The 17260-nt window shown below is 42.2% G+C and overlaps 3 protein-coding genes across 3 annotated transcripts; 2 read left to right on the forward strand and 1 right to left on the reverse strand.

Annotated features, from left to right (window-relative positions):
• Positions 1-2728: 2728 nt before the first annotated feature.
• On the forward strand, positions 2729-6964 carry rpl23 (ribosomal protein L23). The gene is made up of 5 exons (XM_034539203.1): positions 2729-2815; positions 3983-4066; positions 4767-4895; positions 5732-5845; positions 6835-6964. Exons 1-5 carry the CDS (start codon positions 2803-2805, stop codon positions 6915-6917), a joined length of 423 nt encoding a protein of 140 aa, XP_034395094.1. The 5' UTR covers positions 2729-2802; the 3' UTR covers positions 6918-6964.
• A 1492-nt stretch (positions 6965-8456) lies between these two features.
• On the reverse strand, positions 8457-15928 carry si:dkey-283b1.7 (von Willebrand factor C domain-containing protein 2-like). Its single transcript, XM_034539202.1, has 3 exons — positions 15533-15928; positions 12296-12425; positions 8457-8674 (listed from the first exon to the last, which is right to left on the reverse strand). Exons 1-3 carry the CDS (start codon positions 15926-15928, stop codon positions 8457-8459), a joined length of 744 nt encoding a protein of 247 aa, XP_034395093.1.
• Positions 8513-11557, forward strand: LOC117734878 (histidine-rich glycoprotein-like). The gene is made up of 2 exons (XM_034539201.1): positions 8513-8588; positions 9112-11557. Exon 2 carries the CDS (start codon positions 9836-9838, stop codon positions 11087-11089), a length of 1254 nt encoding a protein of 417 aa, XP_034395092.1. The 5' UTR covers positions 8513-8588; positions 9112-9835; the 3' UTR covers positions 11090-11557.
• Positions 15929-17260: the final 1332 nt, after the last annotated feature.

Consider the following 17260-nt stretch of genomic DNA (forward strand, 5'->3'; position numbering starts at 1 on the left):
GTCAGATCCCTTCTTTTCATAAGTAACATAAGGGGTAGGCCTCCGCTCTGCAAGTAATGGACCCACTGAAAATCTCCAATTAGAATTGTTTATACTAATTCTATAACTAGGCATCTGTTATGTCCACTCGTATGTTTTGTGAATTGGAAGTTGAGACGGGGCAGACAGCAGTTGCAACCCATTCTTTCTGAATTCGCACACACGTGTAAACTTAAGGTTTAACACATGTTGAGTGACTTTACTACCTCTTAAAACATTAGCAACATTGATTTTCTGGGAAATGTTGCCACCACCTATAGATCAGTGGAATATTATGAAACCATTGGCAGAAATGTGTATTTCCTGATAATCTTGAACATGCTCGTACATGTGCATCCTTGACAAATAAGACTCTCTCATGACTAGAAAGGTGCACTCAGTAGAGTGCACATCTCCGCCAGGTGTGTCTGCAACGACGCAGGCAATCAATAGTACTATGAAACACTCAATGAAAGGTTTTGATCAAGTGTGAGTGCATGCAGTCATAACTGGCCACCCAAAATAGTATGCCGTTGCTGCAGCAGAATGCGAGACTAGCTGTGGACAGCACAGAGTTGCACAGTAACTCACTCACGCACACACACGTGATCAACACTTCTCTGGTGGTCAGAAACTCCACAAGGTATACCTTTTACTAACAGACTTACTTCACAGTAAATGTCTTCACAAGAACCAGATGATCAGAGCTGATGGAGAGTCCGATTGGATCCATTCAGGTAGTAGACACAGTTTGAATGTTGCCTAACTCCTTGAGCTGATCTCAATGACATGAAACTGAGTGGACCCATGAAGACCATAGTCCACAGCGAGCATGTCAAAGTGACACTTCAAAGCTGTAAAATGGACGACCTACAGCATGCATATCATGGATGGGCTTTGTGAATCAACAGCAACACAACATTAGCTGTTGTTAGTAGTTTACTGTGATGTTTGTCATGCAGGGAACATTTTAAAAATAAATGGAACTGTAAATTGAAAATGTAAATTCAAACCTCATTCTGATGGCTGTCTTGCATTTTAAGTACAAGTTATTTGGGCAAAATTAAAACATGTTTACACATCATTACTAATGTGTTGTGTATTGATGGTTTAAATGTTTGATCATGATGAACTAAATTACATATTCATGGCCATTCCCATCTAATAAAAACAACACTTAAATGATTTGACTGTCAATTGCACTGCAGGACGCTGTTCTCATAAACTGTTGTAGCCTATCAAGTAATGTACTATAATTCATATAACGGAGGTTTTGGGTGGAGGTCGAGGTAGATGGGTGGGTCTAAAAACACCTGACTCTCACCCAGGAGACCGTTTGTAATTTGTGATTTTAGGCTAAATAAACTGAATTGAATTGTTTGAGTCACATTGTGTGAAGAGTGCTTCTATCGGTGCATCTGTTTGACTAAGCCTTCAATAAGAGGACACGTCATTTAAGGGCAGATCTCTTTGCCAACAAAGATTATATTTATGTTCTACTTTTTCATTTTCTAAAATTATAAAGGCATTGGTCTTGTTCTTTGGTTACTAGATTGCCTACGTAGTTTTTTATTGACATGTATAGGAATAAAAGTTATATCACTGCTTTTTAAGGCAAACAACTCACATTTCTTTAAATTCAGACCGAGATCTGAAGCTTTTGAAAACAAATCAATACTTTTGATTGCAGGTTTCACCTGTAAATCATTTTTCAAGAATAAAGTTGTATCATCTGTCAGTTGGCTTAATATAATATTTCTACCTGCGATAGAGATCCCCTCTAATAATAATAATAATAATAATAATAATGCATTTAATTTATATAGCGCTTTTCATAATACTCAGACACTTCACATAATTAAAACATCCTAAAAGCTAAAAATAAATAAATAAGAATAGCTAAAATACAGGTAAAACAAATAAAACAAATAAATAGGGACCTTCTGAGTCGCTCGGACCCCGATAAGAAAACAAAAACAAAAATAAACAATCACACATTAAAAGCAGTTCTGAACAGGTGGGTTTTGATTTGCGATTTGAATAAGGAAAGATCAGTGCAGTCTCGGATGAGTTTGGGGGGAGAGTTCCAGAGGGAGGGGGCAGATATGGAGAAGGCTCCGTCACCCCACGTCCGGTGCTTGGTCCTATGTGGGATGGACAGGAGAATTACTTGTTTGTATATAATGGCAAAAGATTTGGAAATTGCCAGCCGGTTCAACGGATTATTGAAAGTATTTCCAAGTTATGGCAACGGTTATTTATATGAGCTGCGTTTGTCTTCATGATCGTTTGAATAATCTCCTTTCCTTTCGTAAAGGAAGGTCCAGTGTTTCCTTTGCTAAAGGGGCTAAGTAGGGAAGCATTCAAACTCCTTTCCTTAGATACTTCCGGGTCATTTCAGTCAGTTAGGAACCGTAAAAGGACTATTCCACCGCAGCCTGTGAAGTGATGGAATGCACCAACTATTAAAAAGAGAGCATCATGCACGCAGAGCTGTCATACATTCGAGTTATTCATTGAAGTCATTCAAATAGTGAAACAATAGAGTCTGTAATCAATTGTCTTCGTCGTACTGGACTCTACTTAATTATATAAATTGCACAATAAATGTCTACAAATGAACTGTGGAGCGCAGCAATAGACCGTTGCTGCGTCTAGTCTGCCGCAAATTCAATTGAAGAAGAAGAAGAACACTCTCGGCTCCGCGCGTGACCCGGATGAAGTTCCGCTCAACTTTATATCCCACAATTCCTCTCTCCGTCTTCCTCTTTCCCTACTGCAGCCATGTCTAAGAGAGGTACGAAACCCACCTTGTACAATCCAGATTCATCTGCTGTGTTTTACTCTATATTGGCCCTTATCATGTTGGTAGTGTGTAATAGAGTGGGGAGGATAACACATCCACGGGATTATTTTACATTTTTTGCAAACCGTCTGCGATTTCTGAAAGATAGCATTTTCCTTGGCTGAAGCTAAGTTTCTGTTAGCATCGGGTCGGAATGAAGCATGTGATGCTAAAGCTAGAGGCATAATGTGAATTGTGTGTTTGCTGTATACGTCTGACCGCTTTAATTGTTAAACACCAAATGTATCGTTTAATTACCCACACGTGAAGCCTGTGCTGTAAATCGTCTCGTGAGGTGTCACGTTAGCTAATGCTACCGGACATGGCTACCGTGAGGCTCTGCCGGTCACATCACGTTATCGAAGAGTGATTCGTTGTCAAACGTGACCTTTTAGCCACTCTAGAAGCACATCTGAGAACAACGGCAGCTGCCAGAGTTAGTATTTGCCCAACAGCTCGTGCCTCTGTTAACTATTGAAACCGTGAGCATGGTTTTTTGACGTAATGGTGGCCGCCAACACGTAATGTGTGGCCTTCTGCAGCATGAACGTTAAGGCTCGTTGAATGCCAACATGTTGGTGTCCGCTGTTCTCAGTGGTTCAAACACTCAGTCATGTATGCATGCGGTCTAATAAACTAGTGATTTTGGGGGACACGGGTGCCTTGGTATTGGCTGACGTTATCGCTGCGGGCATATCTTCACCATTTTACAAATTTGAATTGGTTTGTTCCGTTAAGGGCTTGATAAAAGAGTAGTTCCCCCTATCTAGTTAATCTTCTTGTGACATGTGCAATTGCAGCAATGATATTCTATAAGTCTAGGCATGTATTGTACACCTCTAGGTGGTTGGTGTTATCGGCTAAAGTGGCATAAGTTGTTGGATCACATGCTGGATAGAAGCGTGTAAAACTCAGTTTTAGCTGTCAACATCTAAATCAGAATTTCAAGTGTCATGGAACACCATTTAAAATGTTTAACACTACATGTGAAGAGATTAGGACTGCAAAAAACTGGATAACAAATGTAGATTGTTTTTAATTTAACAGTAAAAAGTCCCTTGATTGTTTTTTTTAAAGAGGTAACGTGTAACTGTTCATTTAAACTGTTCTGTCTTACAGGACGTGGTGGTTCATCTGGAGCCAAGTTCCGCATCTCGCTGGGTCTCCCAGTAGGAGCGGTCATCAACTGTGCTGACAATACAGGTACGCCTTGTATTGTGCCATGGATCAAATATGCAATTTTTTGAAGGTTATATTAAATCGCATTTATGGGAAAATTGTTATACCCATGTTACCTTCCTCCACAGGTTAGTGGATTCTTGTCTCTTAGACAGGAAAAGAAGCATGTTGAGCTGGCAGCCGACATGTATTTTAGCACTGAGTGGTGGTTTTCTGATGGTCGTAGCTAGAGGAAGTCTGCTTATTTGCTCTCTTGCTGTGAGTTAAGACCAGAAGACCATTACCACTTTAACATTTGCATGCTAGGTGTGTAGCTGGAGCCACCAAAACTACAAATCACACACGCTTTAATTTAATGCTTATCCCCTTCCAAAAGCACTTGCTTGGTCGACTCAGTGACTGGTGAGTTGTCGATGAGGGAACATTAAACTGTAACCTCATCACTGGGTGAGATGGCAGCATCTCTCTGTGGCTGACTAATCTCAATCAGTGATGAGACAATGTGATTTCTAAATAGGGCTGAGCCATAATTCAATATATCATATTAATCAAATCATCAAACATGGCATATTGTGATGTATATATTGAATTACCTATAGTGTGATAGAAGATTCTGGCCCCATTTGTAAAATGCCAGAATACTATGTTCTTTAGAAACCAACGGTCCAGTTTCCCTTCTGCCATATCTTCCTTTTCATGTTTGTTTTCTCCCTCCGTCCCTCAGGTGCTAAGAACCTGTACATCATCTCTGTGAAGGGCATCAAGGGGCGTCTGAACCGTCTGCCTGCTGCAGGAGTGGGTGACATGGTCATGGCCACAGTCAAGAAAGGCAAGCCAGAACTCAGGAAGAAGGGTGAGTGGAAACAACTGGGCCATGCAAGTTACTGTAGCATTGGTGTATAGAGGATGAGGCAGCTTATTGGCACTCATAATCCACAGGGCTATTTATTTCAGTCCGGTACAGAAATGAATTGACCTTTTTTTAATAAATAAAAAATGTAACTCATGAGTGTGAGGGAGACTTGAAGCACAGATTCTAATTTTCAACTTTATGGGCCGGACACTTAATAACTCGTAGTACAACTAAATTCCTAACATTACAGTAGTTGGAGTGGTGACATCTCATGGATGCTAGGTGTGTAGCTGTAGCCACCAAAACTACAAATCGTACACGCTTTATTTAATCCTTTCCCCCTTCCAAAAGCACTTCCTTGGTCGACTCAGTGACTGGGTGAGTTGTCGATGAAGGGAACATTAACCTTTAACCTCATCACTGTGGGTGAGATGGCAGCATCTCTGTGGCTGACTAATCTCAATCAGTGATGAGACAACGTGATTTCTAAATAGGGCTGAGCCATAATGTCAAATATGTCATCTTTCAGTGGAATCACATTGTGAAGAAATCATATATTAATGACACATTTGCGTTGTCTAAATTGCTAATAAAAAAAACATATTACTAATATTTTACAGTTACGTTATTAATTAAAGTAGAAGACTCTTGATACTATTCAGTCATTTGTCAAAAATGAATACAATGTGTGGATGTCACCACAGTACAAAGTGATGTAATCGTTTCTGCTGCCTGTCTTTGTTGCAGGGACTGTCTGTTTTCCAGTCAAGTTGAATGACGTGTGTGTTCTGTAGCTTGGTAGTAACTTAAACTTCCCACATTCCCTCTGTCCACAGTGCATCCTGCGGTGGTGATACGGCAGCGGAAGTCGTATCGGCGAAAAGATGGCGTGTTTCTCTACTTTGAAGACAACGCAGGTGTCATAGTAAACAACAAAGGAGAAATGAAAGGTGGGTTTGCTGGGATTCTACACCAGGCTCATTATTTGTCGTTTGTCATTCTGACTTTCCAGTTATGTCTTGACACAATAAATTGATTTAGTGCATTAGCTTAGCCATGTTTTGTTGTGTATTGACCTCAAACTCAGAAGTGAGAGCAGCTAGACAGGTTTGTCAAACGGTAATTTAGATAGTTTTAGTTGTTTTGTTTTAGAGATTACCAGTGGCCTGTCATGTTGGACAGGTGGTGGTGATAATGTTTCTCATTAGTTTCATCCCCTCCATAGCTATGTTCTCGTTGAATCTAGCAGTGCTCGTTTTATTTATTTAGAACATTTCACACACCACATAAAGTAAAACTCTGCTCTCCAGCCGGGCTGTACAAGCTGAGAGAACGCTGTTGAGTGTCTCGAAGGAAACTCATTGGACACGTTTCCTTGGCCAACTTTGCATTATGAGTTTGCTACGAGCGTGATCTGTTTGAGTTTTAACACTAAATGCCTAACATTACAGTAGTTGGAGTGGTGACATCTCATGGATGCTAGGTGTGTCGCTGGAGCCACCAAAACTACAAATCTTACACGTTTTTATTTAATGCTTTTCCCCTTCCAAAAGCACTTGCTTGGTCGACTCAGTGACTGGGTGAGTTGTCGATGAAGGGAACATTAAACTAACCTAATCACTGTGGGTGAGATGGCAGCATCTCTCTGTGGCTGATTAATCTCAATCAGTGATGAGACAACTTTAACCTGCTCAGTACAACCACGGTATTGAATACTAGTAGTAATGCTCATGTATTGCTATTAATAATACTTTTGTGGATGGTCTAAATGTCTTTGGCTAGCCACCATTATCTAATCCAGACAGTGAAGTTTGTCAAGTTATATTTCTTTTTGTTTTCATATTTGTAAAAGTGTGTTTTTAGTTTCATACCTCCATTTCCCATATGTGTATAAATGAAGTGTTGGAACCCAAATAACTCTCCTTCTCTGTATCTGCAGGTTCAGCCATCACAGGCCCGGTGGCCAAAGAGTGTGCTGACCTTTGGCCCAGGATTGCCTCTAACGCTGGCAGCATAGCCTGATCTGGATCCTGACCCTGTTCGTTTTCAATAAAAAACTGTTGGTAATCCAGCCACTTGTCCTGGTTGTTTTTATTTCCCGCTTTGTAGAGGAAACATTCTTTTTATGTGAATGTAGTCAAAATGTTGGGGAAAAAAGCTGTTTTTCTGGCTTATTAGATTTTTGCTCATGTTGAGGGTGTTTATGATTGATGGGAATTTATTAGGTCACAAATCTTTATCTACCAATAAAAATTATAAAAGATTAAATTTGTCCCCCCCTAAAAGATTCAACAAGAAGTTGTGATGTGAACAAAAATGTTCTGTATGGATGTGAGCTTACGTAATGATTGGTTTTGCAATATTAAAGTGCATCTTCAACAGTAGCACTTATTACTGATTTTGATGTTGCCCTATTCCTAAAGGGTTATTTACTCACCTCAGTTACGGGAATATGGCTTCAGTTTGGGAAGAGAAACCTGATAAATTAAGCATGGGAACCCTATTTCATATATATATATATATATATATATATTGACTTATGATTATTGAATTAGTCTGTCAACATGCCACATGCTATGCAATGGCTCTGGACACTACTTCCAGTGAGCCATAACTTCACTTTATTTCCAGGTGTATACCTTGTTAATCCACTTCTTCACACCTACCATTAGGCTGTAATAAAAACCTAAAAAGTTGTCCCAAGAGTCTTCTGAAAAAGCTTTATTTCACAACCATCAGTTTACAGATAAATAACTAGGGCTACTTGCATATGAGATGCATAGCACCATTAATATGGGGAGCATGCAGCCTACAGAAAAGACAGAACTATTCAATACTCCCGTATAGTATTTTTAACCTAATGTGGCTTTCTTTTCTAACCAGCAGTACACAGGACTGGTCTTCATCGTGACTGAGGAGAGGCAGGAAATACACTGGCTGTTTGACCAGATGGACTGGAAGCAACTGGCTGTATCATCACACACATTAACAGGAATCTTATTGATATATATGCTTACTGGCATGTCCTCTACTCCTAACGTTGCATATGTACATATACCATCTGCTACTCCAGGTAGTGTGCCGACAGCCATCCTCAGCCTGGCTGCTTGCAGGCGGAAGGAAGGAAGCCAGCAGGCAACACGAGCTTCTGCACTCGGCACTCATCTCACACCCTTGACAGTCCACTCCAGCTTTCACAGCGGCATCATGGGAGGTTTTCTGGAGTAGGAGTGTCAGGGAGATTGGTAATAAATAGATTGTTTCAGCACCAGTGAGGGATTATCATGCACATTTAATTTCAATTGAATTTGTATTCATATTCCAAACGAGTAGTGGGTGTATTGTTGGAAAATGTTAGAAATATATAAATGTTTAACCTCAGCACCAACCACCCAGCAGATTATATATTTCTTCCAGGCAGAGCTTTTCAGAAATCATCTCATTGTTATGAACATAACATATACGTGCAGGTTGATAATGCTGTCCTGATCCTAATAGATACATTGTGTATTTGTACCTGCAGATTGTCTCTTTCTCCACGAGACATGTATTTAACACTCTTCATGGTATTACATCCAGCCTGGGAATAAACGGCCTCTTTTCTCTCCCCCTGGGCTCCACCTCGGTGGGGGTGCTGGGCTGGGGGAGCGTCTCACACGTGGCCTGGGGATGGGTGTGCCACGTCCCGTCCCGGTAGGTGCAGTAGCATACTGTCCACTCTCCAATGTCCACACGTTCCCCCGCTGGGATCACCCTGTTGCCAGCGAAGCAGTTGGGACCTGGAGGGACAGGAAGGCCAGTTGTCTCAACATATGTTTGACTTCATCCTCAGTAGTGGAAGCAGTGCTTTGTGACTCGTTGGGCAAGATCGCTAATTAACATGTTACATGTTTGTTTAATCTGTACAAAAAAATATATTAAAACATACCTTATTCTGGCTGACACTAAGACAGTAACTGTTAACAATATACCTGCTAAACATCAGCATGTTGACATTTGCCCCTGTGAGCGTGCTAGCATAGCATAGGTAGCATTCAGCTGTGCTCAAGTCAGCCTCACAGAGCATGGGTGTTCCAAACTGAGTGATGACCCAGAAGATATGGTCTCCGGAGGAGGTAGAGACCAAACAGAGAGCTACAATAGACCGACAACACTCCAGCCTGCAGGCTTGTTTCTGCAGTGAAAGTTGATTGAAATGAGACTCAACATTTGGCAGCTACTCCCCACGCCGTCAGCAGGAGGACAGGAAGTACAGTCCAGCTGATGCCAGATCCAACCTCGTCCAATGGAGCACAGCTGAGAGGGCATTTGGAAACAATGACGCAGTAGGCCAGGCCGTCTGTCCAGCAGAAGAGGACCAAGAGAAGCAGCAGGGAAGCACGTGTATGTGCTTTTATGTGGACACTTGCCATTTGAGAGGTTGTGTGGAACATTAGATTTTAGCCTAGTAATAACTCATAATAAATAACTAATATATATGTATGCAAGGTAAGCTAGGACAGCAGAAGTTGTTTGCCTTTCATTTTATGTCTTTTTACAGACATTATTTTACCCCAAACATTTTTCGACATGTAATCTGAAAATAAGTGTTTCAAATATTCCTCACAGCATGCAACAAAAAGTGTTCTCAAGGGTTTACACAATATGTATAACATATTTACAATAGAAAATAGCTTTTCAAGTCCACAGATTGCCAAAGCAGAGGACACATATCAGGCACGTAGCTTATGGCTCGTTCTTTATTAGCTATGAGCTGTGTGTCAGAGGCTGATGTTCTTCACTGCCCTTTGCTTCCAAAACCAATACTCTCTCCGGCTGGTGATATTCTTTCTCTTTTATTATAGATGTAGTTTCATTCATTAAAAAAACAACGCATAGCAATCAGCGGTTGAAGGACGACGCGCTCTATGAAGTGGATCGATCTCCAGGCCCGCTAGTCCATGTCGATGTGTCCTTGGGCAACACACTTTTGGCAATGGCAACATTCACACCCGCCCATCAGAACCAACCAACAATCAGACCCACCCATCAGAACCAACCAACATTCAGACCCGCCCATCAGAAATAACCAACATTTACACCCGCCCATCAGAACCAACCAACATTCACACCAGCTCATCAGAACCAACCAACATTCACACCAGCTCATCAGAACCAACCAACATTCACACCCGCCCATCAGAACCAACCAACATTCACACCCGCCCATCAGAAATAACCAACATTTACACCCGCCCATCAGAAATAACCAACATTCACACCCGCCCATCAGAAATAACCAACATTCACACCCGCCCATCAGAAATAACCAACATTTACACCCGCCCATCAGAGATAACCAACATTCACACCCGCTCATCAGAACCAACCAACATTCACACCCGCCCATCAGAAATAACCAACATTTACACCCGCCCATCAGAAATAACCAACATTCACACCCGCCCATCAGAAATAACCAACATTCACACCCGCCCATCAGAAATAACCAACATTTACACCCGCCCATCAGAGATAACCAACATTCACACCCGCTCATCAGAACCAACCAACATTCACACCCGCCCATCAGAAATAACCAACATTTACACCCGCCCATCAGAAATAACCAACATTCACACCCGCCCATCAGAAATAACCAACATTCACACCCGCCCATCAGAAATAACCAACATTTACACCCGCCCATCAGAAATAACCAACATTCACACCCGCCCATCAGAGATAACCAACATTCACACCCGCTCATCAGAACCAACCAACATTCACACCCGCCCATCAGAAATAACCAACATTTACACCCGCCCATCAGAAATAACCAACATTCACACCCGCCCATCAGAAATAACCAACATTTACACCCGCCCATCAGAGATAACCAACATTCACACCCGCTCATCAGAAATAACCAACATTTACACCCACCCATCAGAAATAACCAACATTCACACCCGCCCATCAGAACTAACCAACATTCACACCCGCCCATCAGAACCAACCAACATTCAGACCCACTCATCAGAACCAACCAACATTCAGACCCGCCCATCAGAACCAACCAACATTCAGACCCGCTCATCAGAACCAACCAACATTCACACCCACCCATCAGAACTAACCAACATTCACACCCTCAGTGTATGAATTGGTGTATGATGTCATGTAGCTTTGAGTGCCATTGGGACCATTCCTGAGTTGAGTAACCTTATCACACCTGTTACATCGGTATATTCACTTATGTGCAGGTGGAAACTGATAGCATGCAGTCAAGGAGGAAAGGTCAAAGGGTGACCAAACACATTAGGTGTCCTCTGTGGACCATGAATATCCACAGCACATTTCGGCACATTGTCATGTGGAGTGGACGACGCCATCTTCTACATGCTGCACGAGCTTAGTCCACCTGGATGGAACCGGTGGCTCTGTGAGGATCACTTTCTTTGACTTTTCCATTCAACACCATCCAACCACTGCTGCTGAGTGAGAACCCGCGGGTGGAGGGGGTCAACGCGTCCACTGTCTCCTGGATCACCGACTACAAAAAGGGGAGGAGTCAACTATTTTTCTTGAGGAAAGTTGGATCCTTCGATGTGTGCAGCAAGATGTTGGAGATGTTCTACCAGTCTGTTGGACCAGTGCTCTGGACTTCTCTGTAGTCTGCTGGGGGAGCAGCATTGGAGCCGGTGACACCAACAGACTCACTAAACTGGTGAAGAAGGCCAACTCCATCATTGGCTGCAAACAGGACTATCCGGAACAGGTGGTGGAGAGCAGGGCACTGAAGAAACGATTGTCCATATTGGATAACCCGGACCACCCTTTCCACCACCTACTGCAGGGACAGCGGAGCACGTTCTCCAACAGACTGCTTCAGCTCCGCTTCACAAGCACAGAAACAGGAGAACATTCCTGATACACATTCATGACACAGGAGAACATTCCTGACCACTGCTATTATGTACAATGAATCACCTTTGCTAACACATACACAAAAATGAAAATACTTGTTCTTTTATCATCAATAAAGTATCTATATATATATATATATATATAAAAAAAAAAAATTTAAATCACCTTTGGCCAGATCCTCCTCATATGAACATCAATAAACCTTGCACTGCTTCACTTTATACTTTAGATACACTGTATACTCTTTCATTTTTATTTTATTTTTACATTTTCATTTCCTTTATTATTGAAATTCTTAAATGTAAATGTAATATGTCCTGCCCTGCTATTTTATTTTATTGTATTGTATATATGTAAACACGTTTGCTGCTGCTTCATTAAATTCCGCCCTGGGGATGAATAAAGTAATATCCTATCCTAAATTAGTTTTAGAGACACTAATGGACCAAAGTAGTGCACTTGGTGCAGACCCAGCACTGACTGAGTCTTACCAGTCTTGCAGATGGGGCAGCAGTGGTTGGGCTCGTAGGTGGGGTTGACACAGTGCGGGGCGGGGCAGTCCGAAATGCTGCAATACACCTCTCTGTTGGCCTCGCAGCGACATCGCTCACACCTTGACAACTGGAACACACAGAGAATGTGAATGTCATTGACTTCAGGTGTTACATGTGGCCATTTAAAAGAAGGAGTCACATTATCTGTGGCCATTTGATGTAACTACAGTAAGGAAAATGAGCCCATGTGAGAGGTGACTGGTAGGTTCAATCTCATTTGTATGTCACAGCGGGTATGTGTACAGTCAATGTCAAGCAAACACATACAAAGACAGCTGATTGGTCTCTGGTGCTATTGGACTGGTTGGGTGCAACTCATCAATACCATCAGTTACATAAATACCAGTCAATACGTGTCCTTCCACTGTTTTGTTGACTGCACAAACCAGACAGACCCTCTTTTTATGATCAAATGTTGAGCAGCTGTTAGAACTGGCTTTAACTCTGTCATTCACATTGAGCAGTTCTGTCATTGTTGGATCAGTTGTACAGCGAGAGGAAAGGAAATAACTATTAGAGGCAAGATTGATGATCTCTTTCCCTCATCCAGTGCCGATCTGTCCTTAAGTGGAGTGGCCTTGGAAACAGCTGTATACCCTGGTGTATATTTGGATGGCTTTTCTCCCATCAACCTTGGACAATTGTCTTCAACGGTTTCAACTTCTAAACCTTCTACCTGTCTTTTGGACCCCATCCCAATGAGGCTGCTTAAAGATGTGTTGCCTTTAATTGGCACCTCTCTGTTGGATATTATCAATGTGTCTTTGCTAACAGGCCATGTACCACATTCCTTCAATGCTGTAATTAAACCTCTCCTGAAAAAGCCCACTCTTAATCCAGAGGTGTTGGCTAACTACAGACCGATCTCTAACCTTCCCTTCCTGTCTAAGATCCTTGAGAAAGTAGTCGCAAATCAATTGTGTGACTTTCTACATCAGAATAGTTTATTTGATGAGTTTCAGTCACGATTTAGAAAACACCACAGCACAGAGACAGCACTGGTGAAAATTGCAAATGACCTCCTAATTGCATCAGATAAAGGACTCATCTCGGTACTTTGTTTGTTAGACCTTAGTGCTGCGTTCGACACCATTGATCATGACATCCTATTACAGAGACTGGATCAGTCGATTGGCATTTCAGATACCGCACTAAGTTGGTTTAACAAGGTTCTGTGCTTGGACCAATTTTATTTACCTTACATATGCTTCTTTTGGCCAATATTATCAGGAAACACACCATAAACTTTAATTGTTATGCAGACGATCAATTATATCTTTCGAACAAACCAAAGGAGACCAACCAGCTCACTAAACTTCAAGAATGTCTTAAAGACATAAAAACATGGATGACCTGCAACTTCCTGATGTTAAACTCAGACAAAACTGAAGTTATTTTACTGGGCCCTGAACACCTCAGAGATCAATTATCTGGTGATGTGGTTTCTGTAGATGGCATTGCCCTGGCATCCAACACCACTGTAAAGAATCTTGGCGTTATCTTTGACCGAGACTTGTCCTTCAACTCCCTCGTGAAGCAAATTTCAAGGACTGCATTTTTTAATCTACGTAACATTTAAAAAATCAGGCACATCTTGTCTCAAAAAGATGCAGAAAAACTGGTTCACGCGTTTGTTACTTCAAGACTGGATTACTGCTATTCCTTATTATCAGGCTGCTCTAATAAGTCTTTTAAGTCCCTCCAGTTGATCTAGAATGCTGCAGCTCGTGTACTCACAAAAACTAAGAAAAGAGATCACATTACTCCTGTATTAGCTGCTCTGCACTGGCTCCCTGTAAAATCAAGAATCACATTTTCTTCTTCTCCTCACCTACAAAACCTTAATTTGTGATGCACCATAATATCTTAAGGAGCTTGTAGTACCATATTGCCCCACTAGAGAGCTGTGCTCACTAAACACGTGGCTACTCGTGGTTCCTAGAGTCCTAAAAAGTAGGATGGGAGCCAGAGCCTTCAGTTATCAAGCTCCTCTTTTATGGAACCAACTTCCACTTTCAGTCCGGGAGGCAGACACAGTCACCTCATTTAAGAATAGACTTAAGACTTTCCTCTTTTATAGTGCTTATAGTTATGGCTGAATCAGGTTTGCCCTGGTCCAGCTATAGGCTTATAGGCTGCTGGGGGACGTTTTAGGATACACTGAGCACCTATCTCCTCTTCCCTCCCTCCTTTACGTTTCTTCATTGCACATTACTTACTCTACTTCTTCCCCAGAGTCTTTGTGCCTTCTCGCCTCATAGGGTCCATTGGACCTGGTGGTGTCTGAAGCTGATCATGGGCCCTGCCTCCTTGCCCCTGCTTCCTGCATCCAGCCTCTGGCCTGGACCTGGCCTACTTCCCAATGGCCCTGCCTCCTTCTCTGTGCCTCCTGCCTCAAAGGCTTGGCCTCATTGGTCTGGCCTTTTTTGCGATGCCATGGCCCTGCTACTCACCAAATATAAGTCCAATAGTCACTCTCCTTTTCGCTTATGTAAACTAGTAAAAAGTTCTACTTCACACACTAGTAATGCACTTTGTACTGTCTGCTGCTGTGCTCATCAGGTAATGTTTGCTGAAAACACACACACACACACACACACACACACACACACACACACACACACACACACGCACACGCACACCCACACTCACTCGCATCGCACACACACACGTTGGTTGCTGGCATACTGTCCACCATGGTTGGTTTATAGTATAAATATAATGAAGCTGCAAGAGGTCTGCTGTGTGCACTAACCGGAGTGAACATTAACCATGGTATGCAAATATTCTATTCTATTTTCCACATCTGTGAACATAATGAAAAGCTCATATTAATATGATACATATCAGTTATTCAGTGGTGACCGCAACTAAGTACAATTCTGAGAGAATTAAGTGTTTCAAAAATTCAAGATCGTACATTAAACACATGATCAACTACCAACAACATATAAAGTTATTGCAGTTTAGCTCGACCTTAATATAAATAAATGTAATAAATAGCCCACATAACTCACGTCACACTTCCAAAGGCTACTTAAACTTGTGACACTTCAAATACTATTTACTACAAATACTTGTGAAAGTTGACTCTTAAATGTAGTATTGCTATGTACAAGTACTTCTTCCACACGTTAGGTGTATGTGATGAGGGAGGGGTCGGATCTTTCTCACCCGGAACTCCTCCATGGGTCGGTACGTGTTCCCCCCGTAGACGCAGACCCTGGCCATCGCCTCGCACACCGGACAGCATGCCTTAAATGTCATCCGCGTGCACCGGGGGTGGATGCGGGGACACTTGGGTCGGACGCACACTGGGCCGTCCACAGTGCACGTGCACGGACACGCCGTCTGGCTCGGGTGATACACCTCTCCGATTCCGTAAACAAACCCGTGGTCGTCGATGCACCACTTCCCCCGGTAATCCCCGAACTCGTAATCCAAATCGGTCTTGGAGGAGTACTCCGCCGCAACCGCGAGCTCCGCGACGCGCCCCGGACCGCGCGGCAGCAGCAGCGGCAGGACGAGCGCGATGGAGAGGCAGCTGAGCGCGCGGGGCGGGTGGCTCATGCTCACGATGAACAGGTGAACACGGTGAACAGGTTACCCGCAAGGTGAACAGGTTATCCGCAAGGTGAACAGGTTACCCGCAAGGTGAACAGGTTACCCGCAAGGTGAACAGGTTATCCGCACGGTGAACAGGTTACCCACACGGTGAACACGTTACCCGCACGGTGAACAGGTTATCCGCACCGACACCGATGAGCTTCTCCCACCGTCAGGGGCACCGGTGACACCTACAGTCCAGGTTCATTCAGCCCCACCTTCATCAACAGGAACACTTATAATAATATGCTCGTTTATTTTATTTTATTTTATTTTAGTTCCGATTAATTTAGTTAAAATCAGTTTAGTTCCGATTAGTTTATTTTAGTTCAGTCTAGTTTAGTTCAGATTAGTCTAGTTATTTAGTTCAGTTTAGTTTAGATTAGTGTAATCCAGTCTAGTTTAGTTCAGATTAGTTTGGATCAGTTTAGTTCAGATTAGTGTAGTCTAGTTTAGTTCAGATTAGTTTAGTTCAGCGTAGTCCAGTCTTGTTTAGTTCAGATTAGTTTAGTTCAGTGTAGTCCAGTCTAGTCTAGTTTAGTTTAGATTAGTTTAGATCAGTTTAGTTCAGATTAGTGTAGTTTAGTTTAGTTCAGTGTAGTCCAGTCTAGTTTAGTTCAGATTAGTTTAGTTCAGTCTAGTTTATTTCAGATTAGTTTAGTTCAGTCTAGTTTAGTTCAGATTAGATTAGTTTACTTCAGTTTAGTTGGAACATGCAACAAGATACTAACCCTAACCCAAGGTTTCAAAAGACCAGCTCAAAAGAGTGAGTGAGACATGATGTTGTGGATGTTCTACCAGCTGGCTTTCTGACTGTTCTACATGTTCTGTTCAATTTGTTTATTTTTATGGAAAGAAGAAGATCTGGACGAAGTCCAGACCACTATATTGTAGACCCCCAACCCTTTGAAGTCAGCGGGTCATCTGCCTCGATTACGAGTACCATTTAAATCACTTATTCTCAAATTCCTAAATAATTGTACCATTATTTGGACTTTGAAAGCGGAGTGAAGAGGGAGGAGCTGAGCTGACCCCGCTAGGAGGCCCCAGCTACGGGGTCAGATCAGTCTCAATAATTGCAAATGCACACAGAGAGACTTACAAATGCAAACACAAAGATTTACAAATGCGCACAGAATAATTTACAAATATGTTTGATTTACAAATGCACACAGAAGGATTTACAAATAAATTAGACTCACAAATGCACGCAGAACGACGTGTCTGTGTTTATTTATTTGTCAATTGCACTGCATTTGTTTGTGGACTGTTTCACGTGTGTGTGTGGATTTATGA

The sequence above is a fragment of the Cyclopterus lumpus genome, chromosome 8, assembly GCF_009769545.1.
Source record: "Cyclopterus lumpus isolate fCycLum1 chromosome 8, fCycLum1.pri, whole genome shotgun sequence".
Classification (NCBI taxonomy): Eukaryota; Metazoa; Chordata; class Actinopteri; order Perciformes; family Cyclopteridae; genus Cyclopterus; species Cyclopterus lumpus.